Raw genomic sequence first — 24073 nt, 5'->3', positions numbered from 1 at the left:
AAGAAGAATCAAAGATAGTGCCTTCTTTTAAAAGATTTTATTTATTTGTCACAGAGACAGAGATCACAAGTAGGCAGAGAAAGCTGGGGAAGCAGGCTCCCTGTTGAGCAGAGAGCCTGACACGGGGCTCATCCCAGGACCCTGCAATCATGACCGGAGCTGAAGACAGAGGCTTAACACACTGAGCCACCCAGGCGCCCCAAGGATAGTGGATTTTTAAAAAAAAAAATTTCTATAAATAGAAATTGAACTGGATCCTTATTCTGTTGCAAGAGTTGAAAGTGCCCAGGAGATCACGCATCCGTGTATAGGAAAAAACCAAAGGTAAGAACGTAAGAAAAATTAGAGTACTTTAATAGAAATTAATGCCAGTCAGGCTTTTTTGAAAATTGGAGCAGTTAGGAACTTCAGGTCCACTGGAGACAGCTGGGCTTTTAGCCACTGTAATACTATGTGGGCCTGTGAACACCAGGATTAACGTGGCTTAAACACACTATGGCCTTTGAATCTGATAACAGCTGGTAGGGTGGGTAGTGAGGGCAACTGCTGCTATAAATGGAAATCATTTAATAAAGGGATCAGGGAAATTCCTGAACAGTTAGTTCAGAAAATGAATGAATCATTGTTTGTTATTCAACTTACAGTGATAAACATTTACACTCAATGTTCAGAAAATAAATGAATCATTGTTTGTTATTCAATTTACAGTGGTTAAATATTTACACTCCGTGTTGAGGATAACCATAGCAGATTTAGAAATAATGTCTTTATTTTGTTTTATTTATTTTTTTTTAAAGATTTTATTTATTTATTTGACAGAGAGAGATCACAAGTAGGCAGAGAGGCAGGCAGAGAGAGAGAGGGGGGAAGCAGGCTCCCCGCCAAGCAGAGAGCCCAATGCGGGGCTCAATCCCAGGACCCTGGGATCACGACCTGAGCCGAAGGCAGAGGCTTTAACCCACTGAGCCACCCAGGCGCCCCTATTTTGTTTTATTTTTAAGTAAGATCTATACCCAACATGGGGCTTACACTCACAACCCTGAGATCAAGAGTCACATGCTCTACTGACTGAGCCAGCCAGGCACCCTTAGAAATATGTCTTTAGAGGCGCCTGGGTGGCTCAGTGGGTTAAGCCTCTGCCTCCAGCACAGGTCATGCATCCTCTCAATGTCCTGGGATCCAGCTCTGCTCAGCAGGGAGCCTGCTTCCCCCTCTCCTTCTGCCTGCCTCTCTGCCTACTTGTGATCTCTCTCTCTCTGTCAAATAAATAAATAAAATCTTAAAAAAAAAAGAAATATGTCTTTAGTTTGGCATTTTTAGTTGCAGAGACAAGATACAGTGAAATGTCACATGACCTGTTACAAGCTGTATTGCTAAATTTCATGAAATAACTCTTAGATGTGGAAGTTTGAGAATAATTGCTTTTTCATTATAATTAGATCCAGGTTGTCCCACAACAATGTCATCTTCAGTCATGTGCATTTCAAGACGTGTTTTGAGCATGGGAAGTGGGACGCCATCACAGCCCCAGTGTGGGAAATGCAGACAGGTCCAAGTGGGGTGTGTGAACTTCATCCTGTGAGTTGTGGCAGAGAAAATGTTGAGAATTGCTACTTTACTAAGGAAGAGATGTTAAAAAATAAATAGGCAATACCTATGTCTGACCTAAGGAAGTAGTATCGCCTAACTTCTTATGCTGAGGTATGTAGAGTACAGACATTAATCCAGCGATGCCCCTAAGGGCTGACACTGGCCATTTAAAAACAACATTAAGTAGATGGCATCAGGAAACGAAAAATGAATCTCCCAGCCCCAGGTGTGTGTCTCCACTCTGCGAAAGTCTTCAGCGGCTCCCCTTTGCCTGCAGAATCAGGACAAACTACTGAGGGTAACATTCCAGCTCTCCTTGTATCTGGTCACTGTTCCAGCATTGACCCAGCAAATTACTGGTCAATTCCCAGTGTGGTGTAGCCCATGATCTTGTCAGATAGCTGCTCCTGTCTCCTCCACATGCCTGTGTCCCCCACATGGATGCCTTGACTCAAGCCAGTGCCTCTCCATGGAAGAACTTGACATTCTCTGAGTACAAACTCAGCCCATGTTTAGTGGGTTAGAACAGTGCCTCCTTCTCTCATAGATGACCGGCTTCCCAGATTCTTTGCCTCCCCCACCTCAGTGTGAGTTAGGTCTCCCTCACTTGAGCCCTGCAGCAGGTTGCCTGCACTCCTGGATGGCATGCCTTAGGCATGCCCTACATGTGTTTATGCCTCAGCTCAGCCTGGGGACTGCTCAAAGGCAAGGTTTGTGTCTTGTTTATCTTTTTTTTTTTTTTAAGATTTTATTTATTTATTTGACAGAGAGAGACACAGTGAAAGAGAGAACACAAGCCGGGCGGGGGGGTGCGGGGGCGGGGATGAGAGAGGGAGAAGCAGGCTTCCCGCCGAGCAGGGAGCAGGGAGCCTGCTGCGGGGCTCAATCCCAGGACCCTGGAATCATGACCTGAGCCGAAGGCAGATGCTTAACGACTGAGCCACCCAGGCGCCTTTGTGTCTTGTTTACCTTTAAGGCCGTCTGTTACCAAGGTCAAGGCACGGCATACAGTAGATGCCCATAAATGCTTGTGAAAGGAAGGTAGAGTGGAAAGAGCAAGGAAGGAAGGAAAAAAGGAATTGAAAATATTGTAAAATCCTCTGGACACTTGAGGGATGGAGTGTTCTTTAAGACATGCCCCTTCCCCTCCATTTTTGAGGGAAGAACCCCTAGCAGGTGAGAGTTTTTAGGAGTCCAAAAAGCCAGAGTTGTTGGTTCAGTCCTTTCTGGCTGTTTCTGGAAGGCTTGTCCACCTTGCAGGCACCTTCTCTTTGCACCTATCTGTCCAGTAACTGGTTGTTTCCATACAAGGAGCTGAGTAGCAGCTGCACGTCCAGCCTCTTGACTCTGACAGATGATATAACCCAGGACAGACTCCAGAGCAAGGAGTGAGTGGGACCCGCTGGCCAGGGCAAAGCATGCTCAGGGCTGCAGGCAGAGCCCAGAGGTGGGCTTTGGTGCCTTCCTTTGTCCTCTGTGCTGGGCGCAGTGAAGGCAGCTGGAACTCCTATAAGCATAATATCCCATTCTGTGGGATAGGACTGTGGTCACTATTCTAAAGGGTTGCTGTGAAGGTTTAACAGAGGAGAATTGCTTACAACATCTACTTGAAAATTGCAGAGTCTTGTGAAAATGGGAGTTACTATTCTCTATGAGCACTGGAAAAAGGGCCTCGGAAGAAAAATGGGACTTCCCAAAGGTCTCCTGGCTAAGGCTGGCTGGAGGAACCATCTTTCTTTTGGAATCCAAAAAGCGGTTTTGGACTTCCTGTCTTCTGGATACTCTCTCTCTTTCTCACTGGGGAAAGTAAGTAGGAGGGGAGGTATTTCTGTTAGAGAATTACCTGCCCCGCCTACAGGGGTTCCCCTCTAGCTGGGAGGTCTTTCTTGCTGGCGGCTGCCTGAGAAGATGCTGGAGGAGAGCAGGGGCTCTGAGATCACCTGGCCTGGCCTCCCCCACATGGCAGATGGGCTGGTGGACGAGGCTGACAGCTCCTGAGCCTTCATCTTGTGCAAGGCTCACTGAGCTGGCTCTTTTACATTTCATTTCATCTTCAAAATCACTCTGAGAGTGGTGGGATTTGGGAACTTCTTTGTAATTTTCTTCTTGCTTGGATTTCTTAAAATAGTTAAGTATGTTTCATTAACAAGTAATATTCATCTGTCTTAAAGATTTCAAGATCTAGGTGTTGTTATTCCCATTTTCACATAAGGAGACAAAGACTCAGAGAGCTTAGGGTACCTGCTTGAGGTCACACAGCTGGTAGCTACTAGACTCAGGAGTTGAACCCAGCTCTGACTGACTCCCGGTCTGACCTTCCATAATACCCATTCTGCCAGGGAGATGGAGACCAGAGGGACAGGATTTTTTTTTTTTTTTTTTTAATTAATCCTCCCCTTCCTGCCTTCCTGACACTTTCGTGCATACCCTACGGGAAGGAGCAGGTTTTCTCCCATCTCTACATTCCTGTTACTCAAAGTTACAGCTCAGCATCACCCAGGAACTTGTTAGAAATGCAGCATCTCAGGCCCCACTCCAGATCGACTGAATTGGAACCTGAATTTTAACAAGGTCTCTGGCGATGTGTATGCACACTGATGCTCGAGAAGCCCAGCTCTGCTTCACACCCACCCCCTCCTCCTTCCGGGTTCCAGCCTTAGGGCTAAGCCTTATTGGCAGGTGAGGTGATGGAGAGAAAGGTCGGCTTCCTCCCAAGGAGATCTAAATTAGGAGGTAACTCACCATGCTTTTCACCAGGATTTAAAACTTGACTTTAGGGGTGCCTGGGTGGCTCAGTGGGTTAAAGCCTCTGCCTTCGGCTTGGGTCATGATCCCAGGGTCCTGGGATCAAGCCGTACATGGGGCTCTCTGCTCTCCTCTCTCTCTCTGCCTACTTGTGATCTCTATCTGTCAAATAAATAAATAAAATCTTTTAAAAATAAATAAATAAAACTTGACGCTAGGCCCTAGAAAACTTGTAGGATGGATTGTAAAACAAGTGTGTGAGCCTATAGAAAATAGTTTGGATAGTTTGGTGGCTAACATCTGGAACCCACTATGAGTTCACTATGAGAAAAAAAATCGTTTCAAATTAATCACATTTTCTTTTTATGAGAAGTAATAAAAAATTCATTATGGCAAAGTGTAAAGACCGTCATGAGGCAATATGATAGTGACATGATGTTGAACTGATAGTTGAATTGATTAAGGATCGATAATTGATTGTATAGTGTTTGTAGAGGTCTCTCTAACACCCGATCTGGGGTGAAGTCTTTACGCTGCAGCACAGGGCCTCTCTCTCCAGCCTTCTCCTGGTCAGAATGGTTGTTAGTGACTTGGAAGACACGAGGGACTTTCCACTAGAATTTCATGTGGACATATTATAGCTATCGTTCATGGCAGATAGATTATTCTATAATTAGGCCCCATTAGAAGTGTAGTAAGTCAGTTCATGGGATCCTGGTGGCAGGTTCCAGGACAAATGTCTTGCCTCCCTTTGAGCCAGGCTAAGAAAATTTGAGCTTTACAAGCAGCATGGACCAAGGAGAGGGCAATGCCAGAGGTCCATTCCTGGGGCAGACCGTAAGGGGGTGTTGTCTAAACAGAATTTAAAAACAATAACAAAACTGACATTTAAAAACCTGACTAAAAGACTTGGTTTTTATTATTACCGTGCACCAGTAATTCTAAACAATGTCAAGGATACAATACTCTTCTTTGGTGGGGGTGGGGGGAGTCTACCTTGGTCTCAGTTCAAAACAATTGTTTTTGCATAAACTTCAAATTAGCACGTTTTAAAATCACTTACCCTTCAATAAATATTGTATCTTGCCCAGAAGTTAGGCCAGAGCACTCTTCAGTCATCTGGTCGACCCCTAACACCCATGCCCTCCACCACGTGTTTGTTGCAAGAACAAGTTCTTAAGGTTCTCCGTTGCTTGAGCTTGCCCAGGCCATGGTTCCTGTCTCCAGCCCCTGCGCTACTACGTCTTCCTGAAGTTTAAATATATTAGAAGTAAGTGGAGCCCACAAAGATGAAGCAGCAGAGCTTCTGTGATTCTAGGTGACCACCTGGAGTTTGTGGTTCTGTTTAAAATGTGAAACAGTGAAATAGTGTGGGAACTGCAAAGCGTAATATTTGGTAGGTGCAAATTTCAGTTTCCACATGAAATTTGTCTATGAATGTGAATATATCTGCATGAATAAAAATATGAGGATATTATGCTTGAGTAGTCTAAAAATGTCTAAAAATTGGGTGTAAAATGCTAGAGCAGTCCCAATGTGCTGTTGTTCCCTGATGGCACCCCTAGAGCAGATAGGCATGGAACTCCACATGACAAGTCACAAGTGACAGCCAGATGATCATGCTTGCTTCTTTCTCCTCTCTCACCATTTCCCTTTCTTTCCTGCCTTGGGTTTGTATTCCTGTTCTGGGTCCTGATCCCCCAAAAGTGGGTGTCTGCTCCTCCTTCCTCTTCCCAGCCTAAGACTTGCTCTCAGCCCTGTATCACCTACCGATAGAAGTGATGGCAGAATGAAAGTTCAAAGTGGTCTGGACCACTTGGAATACTATCAGCTAGGGATAAAGGGAAGGCCCCCACTTCAGGTTAAAAAAATTCAATGTCATGAAGAAATTTGGGGGAGTGTTGGATAGGTTCATTGTCTCAGTCATGGTGATGGTTTCACAGGTATGTGCATATGTCTGAGTCTATAAAGTTAAAGATTTTGGATAGGTATGTCAGTCATACCTCAAAGCTATTTAAAAAACCACAGCATTGTATGGACACATTGGGGGGAAGCTTTGACTTGGCTGCAGCACCTTTAAGAAAACTTGGGAGGTTCTGGTGTCTAGATTTGTCATTTGATCTTAAATAACTGTGAATTTTTTTGCTGAAAGAGTTAACAGAATCACAATGTTCAGATCCAGGAAATGTGATACTGTACTCTGTTCTGGGTACCATAATTATGAAGCACTGTGACCCACCATCCACCTTTGAGTGGCCAGGAAACAGAATTTAGAGCCTCATTGGGATCCAAATTACTTAGATTCTTCAGCAGTTCAGTCTCTGCTGATGAACTTCATATGTGTGCCAGAGAATGCTATCTTGACTTGAGGCAGATGTGAGAAATTTACAGCTTCCCATCTTTAGGGCTTTGTTGACGCCATTAAATGGTCAGGGTCCCTACCCGTGTGTTCTGTCCTGGAGCGCTCATGGCAGATGACCTTTTCAAGCAGGGAATACCCTCTGTGGCATAGCTATGATGGGTGCAGATTCTTTGCAATTCTAAATATGCCAGTGTAATTCTACCCTTCCTCTCTCACTGGGAAAGCTTATGGGATCGCAGAGGAGTGAGGAAGACATTATTATGGGGATAACCTTGAACCTGCTCTAAACTTAGAAATAACCACTAACCTTCCATGCCTGTGAGTACTTCATGATTAACAAATTATTGGCAATGCACCTCATAGTAGTTGGGGACACAGTGGTGTGTTGAGTTGGCAACCCAGAGACTGAAAACTGGACTTCAGGAAACCCAGGACCTAGCTTAGAGTAATAGCCCATGCAGTGCCCTCAGCTTGGCTCTCTACCTGTCTGTCCATTTCTTGATGCTGTCCTGGGACCATGGGGCCTGGCCTTTGGGCTATTGCCCTGGCATTGGCCACTGGATCTTGCTTGATTACCCTGCTGTGTCCACCTTCCTTTGGCTGCAGGGACCCGCTCTGGGCACATTGAGACCAGAATGGGATTGTTGAAGGGACTGGGAGTATTTAACGTTGAGAGGGGGAGTGAAGGAGAGTCATGGCAGTGGTCTTCAGATTCCTGAAACACTGACCTGCCCAGGCCTGTTCCATGGGACAAGGATCCAGAGAGCCCAGTGAGATGAGAGGAGTATGTTTCTTGGGAAGGCAAATTTGAGCCTATCACGAAGAGGAAATCTGCCATAGTTAGGACTGGCCAACAATGGACTAACTCTTCTTTTTTACTATGGGAATTTCAAAAAGGCTCGGTCAGGGATGGACACAGGGGATTTCTGTACTTGTATGCTTTGTTGAAGTTTCTTTTTTCATGCTCTAGAATGTTATGATTCTAAAAGCCCCTATTTTCCTATGCTTTTGAGATCACTCTTTAGACTATAAACTCCAGCCTGAGTTTACCCATTTTCCCTGGGAAGCTCCGTGCTTCTGTGCGTACTGCTGAACTTCTTTTCATCATTTCTCTGCTTCAGGGGCCAGGATTTCTTTTCCCCACATTGCAGAAATACTGAGATACTGTGCATCATACCAGATTTCCCTCACTCTGGGTGTTAGGTTATGTCTTGAAGTATGTTTCCTTCATGCTAACTATACCCTTTTCTGCCTGAAAGACAGCTCCCACCTGGGAGACACACAGCTCTCTTGGGAGAGAGAGGCACACAGCTCTCTTGGGAACACTGGGGGCTGGGAGCATGGGGTAAGGAACCTCATCTGCCTATGCCTCTCCCCCTCTCCTCCTGAGTGGGCGGGCATGAACTTCTCTTCACTGCCACTCGCTCTCTGAGCCAGGAGAATACAGTGGATGACTTCAGTGACATCAGTGACCTTGTACTTGTTACTCTTGCAAAACACACAGAACGGTGACATGTATCACAATGTGCGGACCCCATTTTGTATAAAATGTATCATGTTTCATGTTCCCTCATATTGTAGATATGAGTTTTATTCTTCAGGGAAAGGGTCACTGCATTTCAAGAATGAGAAGTTCATGTCACACAGAGCGCTCCCTCCCATGCCGTGGTGCCAGTGGCCTGTGGCTTTTGGCAGGGGGACCATGAGGAATTTCCACCCAGTCCCTTGGCCTGGAAGACTGCCTGGGCTCCTCAAGTGTCTGTTCAATTGTGTTCCAGGAACACCCCATGGGTCCACTATCCTAGCCTCCTTATGCAGGTTCACTCACTCTGACGGTGTATGTATTCCCAGTGCCAACCAAATAGGGGTCATAAATCTACACTCGCTGAGTTAAATTGAAAGGCTTATAAAGCAGGGTGCAAGAGCATCTCCCACATGGGGCCCAATGTCTAGTGCATTCCTTTTCTGTTGCGCCACCCCAGTCACCTGTTTCTCCCTCCGGTTCCAGTCTGGTTAACTTCGTGTGCCACACCTGCTTCAAGAGGCAGGATGCGAAGCTCCATCGCTGTGGGCAGTGCAAGTTTGCCCACTACTGTGACCGCACCTGCCAGAAGGATGCTTGGCTGAACCACAAGAATGAGTGTTCGGCCATCAAGAGATATGGGAAGGTGCCCAATGAGAACATCAGGTCAGAGCTGGGCCTTGGGGGTGGTACTTAGGATTCCCAAATGGCAGGTGGGGAAAGGCCTTAGCAACAAGCAGTTCCGTGCCCCGAAGCCAGGCTGTGTGCAAGTCAGGACGGAGCCTCAAAGAGACTGGAGAGGGGCACTTCTGCATCTGGGAGCCCATCTAGAACTGGATGTCTGCAGCAGCCACTCCAGTCCATAACCACTGGTTGGAGCTGGGGGCAGACCCCTTCTCGATGGCTCTCTAATGTTTTAATTCTTTTTTAATTGACCTGCCAATGTTTAAAAAATTGGGAAAGGCCACATTAAAAAAAAATAAGGATTTCTGATTTCTTTTTTTAAAATTTTTATAGGATAAAGCCATACTATCAGGAGAGACCCAGGCTGCCATAGCTCAGTGTCCCCAGACCCCTTTCATGGTCTCAAAGACCCCACGAGCCCTGGTTCCTGCCCACTTCTCTACCTTTATTTGCTCTGTACTCCTCACTCCCTAGGCTCCAGCCACCTTGGCCTTCTTGCTGTTTCTCCATCATGCCAAGCTCGTTCCTTCTTCAGGGTCTTTGTGCCCCCTGCTCCTTCTCCCTCTGTCCAGAGCCCGCTCCTTCTGTTCATTCCATTTTCAGCTCTGGGGCTCCTCCTCCACGTCACCTCTTCTGATCACCGTGGCTTCCCTTCCCCCAGCCACTCTCTATCATATGACGCTATTTTATTCTCTGCATAGCACTTAGCACTAGTTTCCATTTGTAACTTGGGTCTCCCCCTCTATGAAAAGCTCCATGGTTAAAGAAATTCCGTCTATACAGTTCAACACCGCCTGGCACGCAGTAGGTAGTCAGTAAATGCTTGTAGAACGAACGATTGCCTCGGGACATCCCTAACCCTGCCCCTGTCCACAGGCTGGCGGCCCGCATCATGTGGCGGGTGGAGAGAGAGGGCACCGGGCTCACCGAGGGCTGCCTGGTCGCTGTGGATGGCCTGCAGAACCACGTGGAGCACTTTGGGGAGGAGGAGCAGAAGGAGCTGCGGGTGGACGTGGACACCTTCTTGCAGTACTGGCCGCCCCAGAGCCAGCAGTTCAGCATGCAGTACATTTCGCACATCTTCGGTGTGGTACGGTTCCCCATGACGTCGCCGGGGCGGGGGTGGGGGGGGGTGTGGGGAGTGGTGGTGACCGCTGGGATTGGTCTGCCAAGACCTCTTCTGAGCCTGCAGGGCAGAATGGGAGGGGAGGCCGAGAGAAGGACTGGAGGGGACAGAGGCCCAAAGTAAAGAACTTTCACCTCTTTCTTTCTTTCTGGATTTCCTTACTGGGAAGTCATCCTCTCCCTCTTGGAAGCTGGCATCCCATGCACAAACTATTTGTTATCTCCAAATGGTAGATTTGGATAGAAATTTACCCTCTTGGTTATCTGCACTTTCTACTTTTTCTCCTGTTCGTATTGAAAACAAAGACCAATCACTCCCTTGTTGCCCACCAGTCACGTTGAAAATGAGATTATTCCTTTTCCCAGACACGGTGGACAGGGTAATGGACAGCCTGGAGCTGGGGGCTGTGGACGTCAGGGAGAGGAGAGGAAGGACTTTTGGAGAGTGCTGTCTTGGAGCAGCAAAGCCAGACCTCTTATAGCCCTAAGAGTCCAAGAGGTGGTGGATCAGCAGGCTTAGGCCATACAACACCCCCACCCCTACACACACAGACACACTACGTCAGGCAGAGCAGGGCAGAGAGAGATAGAGAGACCAAGATAGAGACCAGAGAAGACTCATGTGAGACCCAGATACAGGAAAAGGGGGAGACTTCTCAGAACCAACATTTCTGTCTTTGGCCTTTGTATAGAATACAACTACCCAAAATTTCCAAGGTGGCCTTACATTTTAGCAAGTACAGTACTCCCCCAGGGTGCTTCTCTCGAGGGTCCTTTGGAGTGACCTAGAGAACAGGAGACTCTCTATGCATCTGCAGGGTGTGACCGAGTCTTCTATTTTGTTGAACTCTCAGCAGCCGGGATGATGTTCTGTCCCTGATCTATGTGTGTTAACTGACTCTTTCACTTTTCCTTTGGGTAGATTAGCTGCAATGGCTTCACACTCAGTGACCAGAGGGGCCTCCAGGCGGTGGGTGTGGGCATCTTCCCCAACCTGGGTCTGGTGAACCACGACTGCTGGCCCAACTGCACTGTCATATTTAACAACGGCAAGTGAGTATGTCTTTAACTGGGGATGGTGTGATGGGGATGGGGAGACCTCACAGTGTTTTCTCCACTTGACCTAAACCAAACCATGGAACCTGCACTAGTATGGATTTCGACTGGGCAGCAAATAGAAATTTCATTCTGGAGTCACAGTGGATAGGAGAAAGATAATGAGGAGGATAGCAAAGAATTCCGCATGGGTAATTTCTGGGTCTTTACGTGTTTCTTGAGGCTGCTAGATGTGTTAGGTTAACCTCTGACTACTGCTTTAAAGCTTGAATGCTGGGATTATCTATCTATATGTGCTGCCGAAGCGAGCACATGGGATTATCTATCTAGAGGTCACTGCAAAACAGCATCAGCTGAGAAGGGGCTGAGGCAGAGCATATATTAGTCAAGGTCCCAGCAGAAATCAGAAGGCACGCTCAGAGTTTACCCAAAGAGAATTTAGTAACAGGACAATCTACAGAAGTAAGGGTAAAGTTTAGGAAACTAATAAGGAATGGTGAGATGTCCGGAGTCTAGCAATAGTATGAAACCATTACTGCCTCTAGACCTAGGGGGCAGGTGTACCATATTGTTCTTGCAGCTGGTGAGAGCTGCAGCCATGGGAGAAGTTCCTTTCCCTACCCCCAACCCAATAGCTTGGCTGTATTGGCAGAGAAAGCAGCTGCTGCTGGAACCATTGCAAGGCAGAGAGGGAGCTGAGTGACTAAATACCCCAACCTCTCTCTCCTCCCACTTTCTGATCTCCTCTCATTGGCCAAACTCCAACCAGAAGCCAGAGAGCAAAGGACCTAAGTAATGAAGCCCTTTAGAAGCCCACACCCCTCACCCCCCACTCCAAAGGCACAGATCAAGGGACAGAAGGACAAAGAGTATGTCTTGGGGGTGGGCACAAGTGGGGAAGTCAGGAAACAGAAAGAGACTCTTGTTGTCCATGGCTCAGGGCTGGGGGGTATTTGGGGGAACAAGACCTAAGCAATATTACTTATTTTGTCTTAGAGATGAGATAAGCTTTTATGACAGATGCAAGTCAACTCTGAGCCAGGAACAGTGAGCAGATTTCCTTTCCCAAAACGTCCTAGAAACCAGAGACAATGCTTTCTGGTTTTCAGTCAGGAATCAAGCCCAAGCCCCAGTCTAGCAGGGATTCTGATTCCCCCATTCCTTCCTATTTCTGGAAACAAGGGCCTTCATGACAGGGTCTTGAGCAAGTGAGAAAGTCACTCAAGGCAGAGAAGTTTATTTGGGACCCAAATGGTAATTTTCCCATGGCATTTGCAGTTCCCTTCATAAGCCTCTTGGGGTCACTGGCGTGGACCTCATGGAGTCCTCCTCAGGGAGCTGTTGTCCCAGGTTAGCTTGGTTGGCAGAGGATCAAATCCAGCCACACACACAGGGCTGGCCTTTCAGGATGCCACTGCCCCAAGCCATGGTGACCCAGGGCTCCCCTTGTGACATGTGATAGCCACAGGAACCTGGGAGCCCTTTCTTCAGATCATTCCTGGTGTCTCTTCTGGCTTCTTTGCATCCACTAACTTTGAGCAGCCACACTGTACCTGGCTTCTTGGCTGTTGTGCAAGAGAAGGTGACTGCAGTCACCGCCCAGCTGCCTGCCATGGGGGAAAGAACCCAATTCTAACCCCAACAAACTTTATACATGACCTGTGTGACCTAACCAGTCTCCATACACAATTCACACAGTCCCCCAAGATAGACATCAAAGAGGCAACGCTTACTCAGCCACGATGCTTGTGAGTGGGGTAATAATAGCATCCCAGTTTTTGGCACCTACTTTGAAATGCGCTATCTCATGGCAACTGCATTTCCAGGTTACAGTGGAGCATACTGAGCCCAGGAACGGTGGAGGACCTTTGAATCCAGAACTTCTCATTCCAGAGCCAGTGTGCTTTCCACTACACCAGGCTGCGTCTGGTCGAGGGGGTCCTGCTGGAAGGGGCTGGGATGTAAAGCTGGTTGTCATGGCCAAAACTTTGATCGCACTAGCTGGGTTGCTGTGCCCCCTTGCCAGCTGTGCTGAACTAGCCAATGGTAATGATTCCCATTCGGGTGTCTGTTTTGTCTTTCAGTCATGAGGCAGTGAAATCCATGTTTCACACCCAGATGAGGTGGGTCAGTCTTTGCAAGCATCCCTGCTCCTCTGACCCATCTCCCTCACTTGCCTGGTTTGCTGGGCCCACCCGTTCCTGAGACTCCGTGGCTGCTTCTCAGCTGCAAAGTTCTCCTGCGTCCCCAGAGCCTTATCCTGGCTGAATGCTGTATCTTAAATGCATATATATGACTCATCTTGTTCCTCACCCACCCACTCCCTGCTGTGCCTTTGCTTTCCTTTGCTTCTTTTCTTCCCCGTCTTTCACGCCTGACTTCTCTCACTCCCCTAGCCCCAAAGCATGATGGTCCCTTCTAGTCCACATCACCTTAGCAAAGCCCACACTGTCCCTCAAAGTCGTGCTTATCCTAAAAGGAGGACTGCTGATGTTATTGACCTACTAAAGGTGTGTGTTTGTTTATAACCCCTAACTTCCCACCCATACTGGCTTCTGAAAATAGCCCCCGTAACTGTGATATTTTTGATAAATATTTATTCACACTATTCTCTTTACTGCTTCTGGCCAATTGTGAATTAGTGTCATAGGCTAGATTTTGCTCTGACTTTTCTTAATGACAAATAAATAACCCCAGATGGGTCTTTTTCTCAGGTTTGGTTGAAAAGGGCTTGAAATGGTCTTTGGATTAAGAACCAAACTCTGCATGGGAGTTTGGGCTCTGGGCAGGCAGGGGTAGGAGTGATTGGTGCATTGGAGTCTGTGTTGGCCTGCGTCACATGTGACTTTAGATGATTTCCATCATTCCCTGGGCCTTTACTTCCACATCTACAGAGCCGAGGTCAGGATGAGAGCATCTCTAGGGACCTTCCTGGTTCTAAGTCTCTGTGGCTGTGGGCTGCATTTCTAATCTCTCCAAGAAATGCTTAAATAAATTGTCCTTGTGTGGCTCAATTAGTTGACCCCTAGAATTGCTGGGCGTTAGAGATGGAAGAGGGAGAATGGGGTGGTGCTCACTGTTTATCCCCTGATCCCCCTTCCAAGTAAGGTAAAATGGGGCACCCATATTTTCTTTTCTTTCTTTTCTTTTTTTTTTTTTTTAATATTTTATCTATTTGACAGAGAGAAATCACAAGCAGGCAGAGAGGCAGGCAGAGAGAGAGGAGGAAGCAGGCTCCCCGTGGAGCAGAGAGCCCGATGCGGGGCTTGATCCCAGGACTCTGGGACCATGACCTGAGCCGAAGGCAGAGGCTTTAACCCACTGAGCCACCCAGGTGCCCCGGGCACCCATCTTTTCATATTTAAGTGACATTAAATTAATTTGGCTTTGGAAATTCCCTTAACATGATTGAAATAATTTGAGATACTCTGAGACTTGCAAGAACTGTCTGAGTCATGATGGGACACAGAGCCGCTAGAAATCCTGTCTCCTGGCACTGGATCGCTGTTGAACATCACGATGGAGCCGTGCCTGGAGACGGGGTTGTTGGGGGAAGAGCTGCTGATGTATGCCACCAGGACCAGATGCCAGAGATCCACACTCAACACTGGCCCAGGAGTTGCTCACATGGAACTCTTTAGAATAGGCAGAGCCCTAAAATGAAGGGCTTTGTGCATCTCCTTCCCTGTGCATGGCAGACCCAGGAAGCAGATGGAGGACGACGGTCCGGGGAGAGCAGTGTGATGAGGTGAAGCATGACTGGCACTTGATTTCTGATCTTGACTGTTGCCAAGGCGCTGTGGGACCTCGGGGGAAGTTCCTTCCCCTCTGCCTCCCCTCTGGGAGACAGCGCCCTCCCTTGTGAAATGGAGAGATTGACCCCCTTTGTTGCAAGCAATCAGCTGCAAAATGTACAGGGATAATTGCAGCATGGAAGCAAGGTATGGCTCTGTGCCCTCTACCCAGAATCTATTTAATTGGATTTCCAATCAATTAAATAAATGGAGCAGATTCGATTGTTGATGAGTAGAGCAGAATTATCCAGAAAACTGTCCTGTTAGGTCACATTTTCCCCTTTTGGGGGGAAAACGGGAGTTTTCTCGGAGTGCTAGTGGAAGTTGTCTTTGAGACTCAACTCCTAGAGACCTTGAAGAGCAGAAAGCCCCTTCTGATGGCCCTGGATCTGACTTCCTCTTTCCTTTACCCTCTCCAGGATTGAGCTCCGGGCCCTGGGCAAGATCTCCGAAGGAGAGGAGCTGACAGTGTCCTATATCGACTTCCTTAACGTCAGCGAAGAGCGCAAGAAGCAGCTGAAGAAGCAGTACTACTTCGACTGCACCTGTGAGCACTGCCAAAAAAAGCTGAAGGATGACCTGTTTCTGGGGGTGAAAGATGACCCAAAGGTACATGTGGCCCTGCCACTGGGGTGTTTGCGACCCTCTTCTCCAGGAGCCCACGAGGCTGGCGGTCGCTGCTCACCGGCGCCCCCTGGTGGCTAGTTCGTGGAGAACCAGCCTGTAACTGCCGGAAAGGTGTTAATGGGGGGTGGACGGAGCACTGATGACAGGTCCCACCTAGTGTCCTGGTGCCACCCCTTGCCAGGAGTTTACACTGGGAAGTTGCTCGGTTTTCTCATCTATAAAATAGGAATGATAACACCCAGTAGACGGGGTTGTTAAGAGGACTGAACAAAATAATATATGTAAAGGGAGTGGCATATAGGGTTGGCACTGAATAAATTTTAGTTCCTCTCTTGACCCTTTTGCTGGTTAAGTAATGCTGAGAATTTCATATATTGAGACCAGATGGTCAAAGAGACTAGTTGCCTGGTCATCACAAAGATTTTCCTAGTCCCCTGGGAATGGGTAATGTGGACATGGGGCAATGTGGAGGCTGGCTAACATGCTTTTAACTCCTGAGTAGCCTGTTTGGTTGATGGTGAGACCGTTGAACAGCTGAAGGATCATGGAGGGGATGTCGAGCTCAGCTAAGCTGGGAGAGAGCCCAGTAACCATATCAACAAAAGACTGAAACTGGCCTCCTCCTGTTCTGTATTCCCCCATGGAAGGGAGCACAGGTAGAGAGTCAGGAAACAGATGTGGGGGTCTTCTCACTGTTGGGGCGCTCAGAACAAAGGGCTCTATCACTTTTATAGATTCTGAGGTGGGGAGGGTGAGGGAGAGGGTTTGGGGGAAGGGCTAGGAGTGGAAAAGTGCTGTGTACTGGGTTGGAGTGAGAGAGAGAGTTTTCAAATTTCCCTCCTCCTCCCCTGTAAGGTCTAGGAATGAAGGCTGCTGGCTAGGAATGAAATTGTGCAAGGAACATGAGCAGCAGAGGGCTGGACTCCCTTCAGAGACTGTCCGGAGGGCACTTTCCCCCACAGGCATGCCAGGTAGAGCCTTTGTAATTGCGGTCAGGTCTGAAAAATTACACATAGGTTTTTAACCAGGAGGTGGACTCCTGTGGGGAGGCTTTCTGAGCCCTTCTCTATAGCCCACAGGCCACCAGTACACTTAAGATACAAAACACAAATGCGCTTCTTAGTGAGCTTAACTTCTGCATTGTATGTGTGAGCAGAAGTTTGCAAAGACTACAAGCAAAACTGACTTCTAGGTACAGACAGTGGGGCCACTCTCAATCCATTCATTGCTCAATGCTCTCAGTGCTAATGTCCAGATGACACTATTTCCCCACTGGATTATTTCTCTCATTCATCCTCTGGCCATTCCAGACTTTTTTTTTTGCCACTAACTTTTTTTTTTTTTTTTAAAGATTTTATTTATTTATTTGGTGGGGGAGAGAGAGAGTACGAGTGGCGAAGAGAGGCAGAGAGAGAGGCAGACTCTGCACTGAGCAGGGAGCCGGACATGGGACTCCATCCCAGGACCTTGGGATCGTGACCTGAGCCAAAGGCAGATGCTTAACCCACTGAGCCACTCAGGTGCCCTGCCACTAAGTTATTTTTATTCTTAAGGTGTCATATTTGTTACTCTTTGCCCAAACAGTTCTACTTCTAAGAATTTACCCAGCAAAGTTACTTACATATATGCACAAAGGTATGTGTATAAAGAGATATGTTGCAGCATTGTTGAGAACAACTGAATAAAACCTAAATAATCACCAATTGGGAAAATTTAAGTTAAATTACCTTGCAGTCACTAAAACTGATAAGGTAGATTTTTGCATACAAATATGGAATGAGCTCTATTTCTTAAGGGAAAAGAATTAAGGGCCAAACAATGCCATTGCTTTGGTTCGCTAGGCCTGCCATAACACAGTACCCAGAAGTGGGTGGCTGACAACAGAGATGTACTCTCTCCCAGTTCTGGAGCCTGGCACTCTGAAATCAGGATGTAGGCTGGGCTGGTTCCCTCTGGGGGCTGTGAGGGGAGGCTCTGCTCCAGCTTCTCCGCTTGACTCTCAGATGGCCGTCTTCTCTCTGTGTCTCTTCACATTGTGTGTTTCTCTGTCTTCACCTGATATTCTTTTTATAAGGACACCAGTCATATTGGATTAAGGGCCCCCCCTACTCCTTTATGACCTCATCTTAACTAATTAAGTCTGCAGTGACCTATTTCCAATAAGGTGCATTCTGAGGTACTGGGGGTTAGGACTTGAACATATGAATTTTGGGAGGATGGAATTCAACCCATAACACTGTATGCAACCATTTATAAAAAATAAAAGGGACACACACTCTCTCTCTCTTTCTCTCTCTCTCTCTCTCACACACACACACACACACACACACATAGATCCATGCACACATATGCCTGTGTAAGCATAGTCAGGCTTGATACAGATGGCAGGAGGAGAAGAAGGCTGTAAGTAATACTTCAGTGATGCTTGGTGTGGGCAAGTTGAGAGTCACCCTTCCCGGACAGGATACAAAGGAGTTGGGACCCATGAATTATTATTATTATTTTTAAAGATTTTATTTATTTATTTGAGACAGAGAACAAGAGTGCGAGAGCCCGTGCACGAGTAGGGGTTGGGGCAGAGGGAGAGAGAGAAGCAGACTCCCTGCCGAGCAGGGAGCCTGATGCAGGGGCTCCATCCCTAAACTCCAGGATCATGACCTGAGTTGAAGCCAGAGACTTAACTGACTGAACCACCCAGGCACCCCTAATATGGGATTTTTGCTTTTCACAAAATCAAACGTTCTATATTCTGGGGAATGTATACTGGCACGTGTATGCAGAGCAGGATAGGAGCTATGGGAAAGAATAAGCTCCTGTGTCCACCCTCGTCTTGACATTCTAGAACCTGTGGGATAATGTGTTTTATCTGCAAGCCAGCCAGTCTTCCTTCCTGATGTGTGGCCCTGGGTATTTGTTTCATAACTTGCTCCCACCACTACTCAATTTTTTTGTTAAGAGACCAGACTCTTTTCTCCCTTCCAAAGTTAAATGTATGTGGTAACCTGGATAAAAATCAAAACCCAATATTTTAAAAAATGAGAAAATAACACCACAATGTAGAACATTCCCCTCAACTGTAGCTTTGGAGCCTCCCTGTTTAGGTTGCTTGGGTTTTTCTTTTCTCTCTCCCCAGCCCTCACCCCTGGTTTTCACAATAGGAAGATACTAGTTTTTCAAGGTTGGGGAACCAGCGTCCCTCTTTCCTTTTTGAGCTCTTCTGTCCTCAGTGACTCCTCCCCTTCTGCTGACTCCTCCCCCTCTACTGATTCCTCCCCTTCCTCCTCTCCTCTTCCTCCTCCTCCACTGGCATTTCCCCCTGCTCCAGTTCCTCACTCTTTTCCTCCTGGTTGTCTATTTTGTGTTTCTAGGGAGGGGAGTCTCTCTCTGTAGGGTTCCTTAAATCCTAGTGTGGATCATGCTTTCTTCTTGTCTTTACTCTGAAAAGTGGAGCCAAGTGGAACAGCCCCATCTCCTTTCTCAGAATAGCTTTATCACATGTTGCACATGTAATTAACAACCTCCTAGCCAGGTTGTGTTGAGAATCTTGGCAGTTGCCTCCTCGAAAAAATTTGATTCACTTGCAAAGCTTGAAGTAACACTCTTCCTTTCAACATCAAATTGAACAAGACTTTTTATTAACATCTGACCACTTGGTATTCTCCAACTCTAGCCTGCAAGCTATTGATTACTACAGAAATTTCACTAAGAATTTTGAGTTTTAAAGATGATGGAACTTAGATTAGAGACCAGTGGTCATAAGCTAGATTGATTCTATGAGCCACTGTTTGGGCAACAAGCTATGGATGTTACCAAAAATCTAGGTTTGGCAGACTAGTGGTACACCTCTAGACTACCAGTTACAGAGCTCTGTACAACAGGTGAGACGTGGACCCTCTTTTACTTATGTGCTTGATTGAGATGAGTTTAGGAAAGCGAATATGCACTAAAATGACTTGTCTATAACCGAGACAAGGTCCAAGTTCACAGAAGACTAAGTAGCGCTCTGGGACTAGAAGATAGCCAGAAGCCAGAAATCTCGGCCATATTAAAGATCGAGACAAAGGTGAGGTCAGGAGTGAGGCCTGTGAACAGAAGTAACAGCAGCGGTGGCTATCTCAGTGTTTGGAGTCAGGCTGTGTGACAAGGGCAGGTAGATATGCAGGATTCCAAGGAGGCCAGGTACAGAGGGAGAAGAGGATAGTCAAAATTGTGGGGACAAGAATTTCAGAGAAGCCAGAGTAGGTGAGGTGAATAGAGGCCTAAGTAGAAAGCCCGTTCCTTTAGGAGATCCTGACCCAGAAGCAAGCCGTCCTGGCCAGGACCTCTTGTACTACAAGGTGGACACTGCCGCACTGGCTCAGGACACCTGGGAAGCTGAGGGAAGATCCCGATCTCCATCTCTTAAGGGAGTGTGTTTTTAGGGGACCGAATGCCCATCCTCCTGTTACTTTTTGATAGTGTGGTGAAGGTGACCTCACAAAACAGTGTAGGCAGAAAATCTAAATGGAGCCACTGAACTCAATTCCTTATAGTGAGAAGTTTGGAAAACTGGAGAACTGGTTAAGTAAATTATTTTGGCTTTATATAGTGGAAAACTCTACAAGTAATAGAAGTGGTAATGTATTTCTATATTGGTGTGGGAAAATATCCATACCTACTGAGTGAAAGAACAGACTTTAGACAGAAATCTGGTACGCTTCCAGTTGGAAGAGCTATTTGTGGTGTTGGCATATACACATGCCTGTGTACACCTACAGGAACGCAGTTCAGCCAGATTGTGCTGATAAGGCCATAATCGACGTGCTTCCTGTTTATGGTCAGTGTCCGTTCTGATTGGCCAGTGCCTTTCCTGGCCAGTTGTTAAATATTTTAATATTATGCCTATATGTATGCATTGGAAAATGTTCTTCAAAATGGTGTGTTCATCGTTCAGTGGATTCTAGGCATTTCTACTTTTATTCCCTACTTTTTTTCATATGTTTGAGTTTTTACAGTTTCCATGTATCAGTTTTATGGGGTCCAAATAAATAATGAAGTTATTTTCGTTTTGGAAAAAAGTTTTATCAGATTTGCCTACGCAAAAAAAAAAAAGAAGGAAGAAAAGAAAAAGTTAACTCCAGAAAGGAGTTTCTCATATGGACAAGCAAAGCAAGTAAACTTTTTCTTTGGAAATTGAGAAGTTTGGCACTTCTTTCTTCAAAATTATGATGCCTTCATGGGCTTTTTAATTGAGATACCTCTTTCCTCATTCTTTAGAAATAAGATCATTAGGGGCGTACCTGGGTGGCTCAACCTCATTCTTTAGAAATAAGATCATTAGGGAGGTACCTGGGTGGCTCAATCAGTTAAGCGTCTGCCTTTGGCTCAGGTAATGATCCCAGGGTCCTGGGAATGAGTCCTGCGTCAGGCTCTCTGCTCAGTGGGAAGCCCGCTTTTCCCTCTGCCCCTCGCCCTGCTTGTGCGCTTGCGCGCACTCTCTCTCTCTCTCAGACAAAAATAAATAAATAAATAATCTTAAAAAAAATAAAATCACTAGGGGGCATCTGGGTAGTATGGTTGATTAAGCATCTAACATTTGGTTTCAGTTCATGTCAGAATCTCAGGGTCATGATATGGAGCCCTGCATCAGGCTCCTTGCTCAGCACAGAGTCGCTTAAGACTCATTCGCCCTCTCCCTCTGCCCATTCCCACCTCAAATAAATGAGTAAATCTTAAAAAACAAAACAAAACACTAGACCACTCAGGTAAACGCTATAAGCCTAAGGAATCCAGATTTCACAGAGACAGCGACAGACTCTCTTATGATACAACCTGGTCAAGACAAAGAACTAGGAACTGGATGCTAAGATACTTCAGAAGGATCTGAATGCCCACAGCCACAAATCCCCCTTTTAATGAATACCAGTGGCAAACTGGAGTAGGATTTTTTTGGTCAACGCTTAAGCTTCCGTCCTCAGCTCTGTGCTGGTCAGTATGTAAATCAGTGAGTTGAGCAAAGACTAAAATGCAAGGGCATATGTGGTTGACTTGAAGTAATGAGGAACAATGGGAAATATTCAGGTGATAGGCTAAAAATCCAAAATGCCAGAGAAAATACCACAGAGATCAAGGTCTGATTCAGCCCCGGGGTCCAAAAACCCAGGCATGAGTGCAAGGTGGGGAACGACTGGCTGCCAGCAAGGCTCTGGGGCTTGGTCAGTGGAAAGTGCCCCTGAGTCAGAAGCTTGATGAGGGAGCTGCAAAGGCTGTAGGGATCTGGAGCTTCCTGTATGGAAGTGAAGCATTCCGAATGAGGAAGGCCTCCATCTTGCACGATACTGAATGTCAAAGATGGCGACTCTGCAGAGATGCAATGGGTTGCTTCGTGAAGGGGGGGTCTAACTCATCATCCTTCTCTTTCCCAGCCGTCTCAGGAGGTGGTAAAGGAGATGATACAATTCTCCAAGGATACCTTGGAAAAAATTGACAAGGCTCGCTCTGAGGGTCTGTACCATGAGGTAAGAATTCGTTTTTATAGGGATTGGATGGGGAAGAGAGCAAAAAGGTTCTTTGGTAAGGAGGGGGGAATGGGGTGGGGTGGAGATGGGAGACTACCTAGCACGTTGTTTTTTGGAGGATGTCCCTTGGTGCGGACTGTGACTCTTCTTGTCTTCAGAGCCTCTTAGAGGTATGTTGTCAGGGACTGGTCAGTCTACTGAAACTGGGCCTGGGAGAGCACAGGCAGCCTGACAAATGTCCCTGGGGATCTGTGATGGCTCAGGTTGGCATCAGAGATGGAGGAATGGAGATGGCAGTGGATTGCTTGCTTTTTTGTAATTGAATGCATGTCCTGGCTACAGTTTTCAGTCTCTACTGATTATTCAGCCCGGCCTCTCAAAGAAGCAGAAGTTATTAACTCTCTGTGTACTAGAATCATGGAAAAATCCTGATACTCAGACACTGACCCAGGACAATATTATCAAAATCTCTTGGGGTGGAACCCAGACCTCAGGATTTTTAAAGCTCTCAAGTGATCTCAACAGACACCCAAAGTTGAGACAAACCACCCCCCAAACCCCCTCCCAAGTAAACACTGACCTGCAGAGCATTTCATCAAAGTCACCTGGGCAGCCTGCTGGAAATGCGCAGTCCTGTGTCCCACTCCCTCTGATTCATCCAGTCTGCAACAGACTGCGAATCAGTATTTCATTTCCAAGCTTTTTAAGCATCTCAGGCATGTAGCTGGGCTTGGAAACCACTAAGGTGTGGCAATGTGAGAGATTAATTTCTGTTCACTTCTGTCTGCTTGTCCTTTATCTTCATCCTCCTCATTTACTCATTCATTGCATATTTTTAAAAAAGATTTTGTTTATTTATTTGACAGACAGAGATCACAAGTAGGCAGAGAGGCAGGCAGAGAGAGAGGGGGAAGCAGGCTCTCTGCTGAGCAGAGAGGCTGACTTGGGGCTCGATCCCAGGACCCTGAGATTATGACCTGAGCCGAAGGCAGAGGCTTTAACCCACTGAGCCACCCAGGCGCCCCATCATTGCACATTTTTGAGCCCTTAGTGGGGTGACCAACACAGACCTGCTCCTTGCTTCCCAGGAGTTCTGTCAGGTGGGGAGATGGTCACATCAATGGGTGTTATTGTACAATATGGAAACCCTGCGTCAGAGCAACCAGGAGGACTGTGGCGGTTCCCTTCCTCTGATCTCTCCTCTTCCGTGCAAGCATAACAGGGCCAGGTGGAGGGCTGGACACTGGCCCCATGGGTTGAAGAGGATTGTCTTTGAGATGAAGGGCTTGTGGGCCCACATTTTGTCACACCCCGGCACAGTTGCCTCATGGGACTGGGAGAATCTCAGAGCCAATTTAGCTTCTGCTCATTTGAAATGGAAGAAATTGTGTGGCATTTCTCCCATGACAGTGGCAAGGCAAGAAGAGAACAATGAGCAACTAAAATCCAGAGACCATCTGACTTTGTAGGGTCAGCCTAAACCTGTGTAGACACATGAGTCAGGCAGGAAAGCTTGACTCCGAGCTGACTGGTGTCAGGACTGTCTTATTCCTCACCAGAACCAATGCGACACCCTCCTGGTGGGTCTCCTGGCCTCCTGGGAGCCTCTCTGCCAGTTCATCTTGTACACTTTCCTCGGAGAATGATTGTCCAACCTCACTGCACATAAGGACCACCCAGGGGCTTGTACAAACTACGGATGCCAGGGACCACCCCCCACCCGGTCTCTGCACAGCCCCAGATATTTGGTTTCACTTGGTCTGGGGTAGGGCCTACACACTGCGCTGTTTTTAGAAAAGTCTCCAGGTAATTCCAGAGCCCAACCAAGGTGGAGAATCACAGGAATGGTGGTTAAGATAAAGCATAACTGCTTTATCTCCATGTTTTACTACCTGTGTGACCTTGGCCAAGTACTTAACCCTCTCTGCTTCAGTTTCCTCATATGGCAAAATGGGAATATTAGTAGTATCTGTGTCATTGTATTGTCATGAGAATCAATCATTCAGTCTCTCAGCCTCTCCCTTTCGTAACTCTCTGCTTCCTACTGATCATGAGAACCCCTCTCTTTGCT

At 46.9% G+C, this 24073-nt stretch overlaps 1 protein-coding gene across 4 annotated transcripts in view; it reads left to right on the top strand.

Annotated features, from left to right (window-relative positions):
• The window catches only part of SMYD1 (SET and MYND domain containing 1), a 48314-nt gene that overhangs the window by 17890 nt on the left and 6351 nt on the right, over nucleotides 1–24073 (top strand). For 2 of the 4 annotated variants that reach the window (XM_045979126.1, XM_045979128.1), the window contains exons 2-7: nucleotides 8706–8885; nucleotides 9780–9993; nucleotides 10951–11081; nucleotides 13169–13207; nucleotides 15298–15487; nucleotides 21910–22002. In XM_045979126.1, the coding sequence (XP_045835082.1) occupies nucleotides 8706–8885; nucleotides 9780–9993; nucleotides 10951–11081; nucleotides 13169–13207; nucleotides 15298–15487; nucleotides 21910–22002 (847 nt within the window). The remainder of the gene's footprint in view (nucleotides 1–8705; nucleotides 8886–9779; nucleotides 9994–10950; nucleotides 11082–13168; nucleotides 13208–15297; nucleotides 15488–21909; nucleotides 22003–24073) is intronic. The other 2 variants (XM_045979127.1, XM_045979129.1) reach the window with 1 other exon arrangement.

The sequence above is a fragment of the Meles meles genome, chromosome 15, assembly GCF_922984935.1.
Source record: "Meles meles chromosome 15, mMelMel3.1 paternal haplotype, whole genome shotgun sequence".
NCBI lineage: Eukaryota > Metazoa > Chordata > Mammalia > Carnivora > Mustelidae > Meles > Meles meles.
The sequence above is the reverse complement of the archived record's forward strand: the minus strand, read 5'-3'. Positions and strand labels throughout refer to the sequence as shown.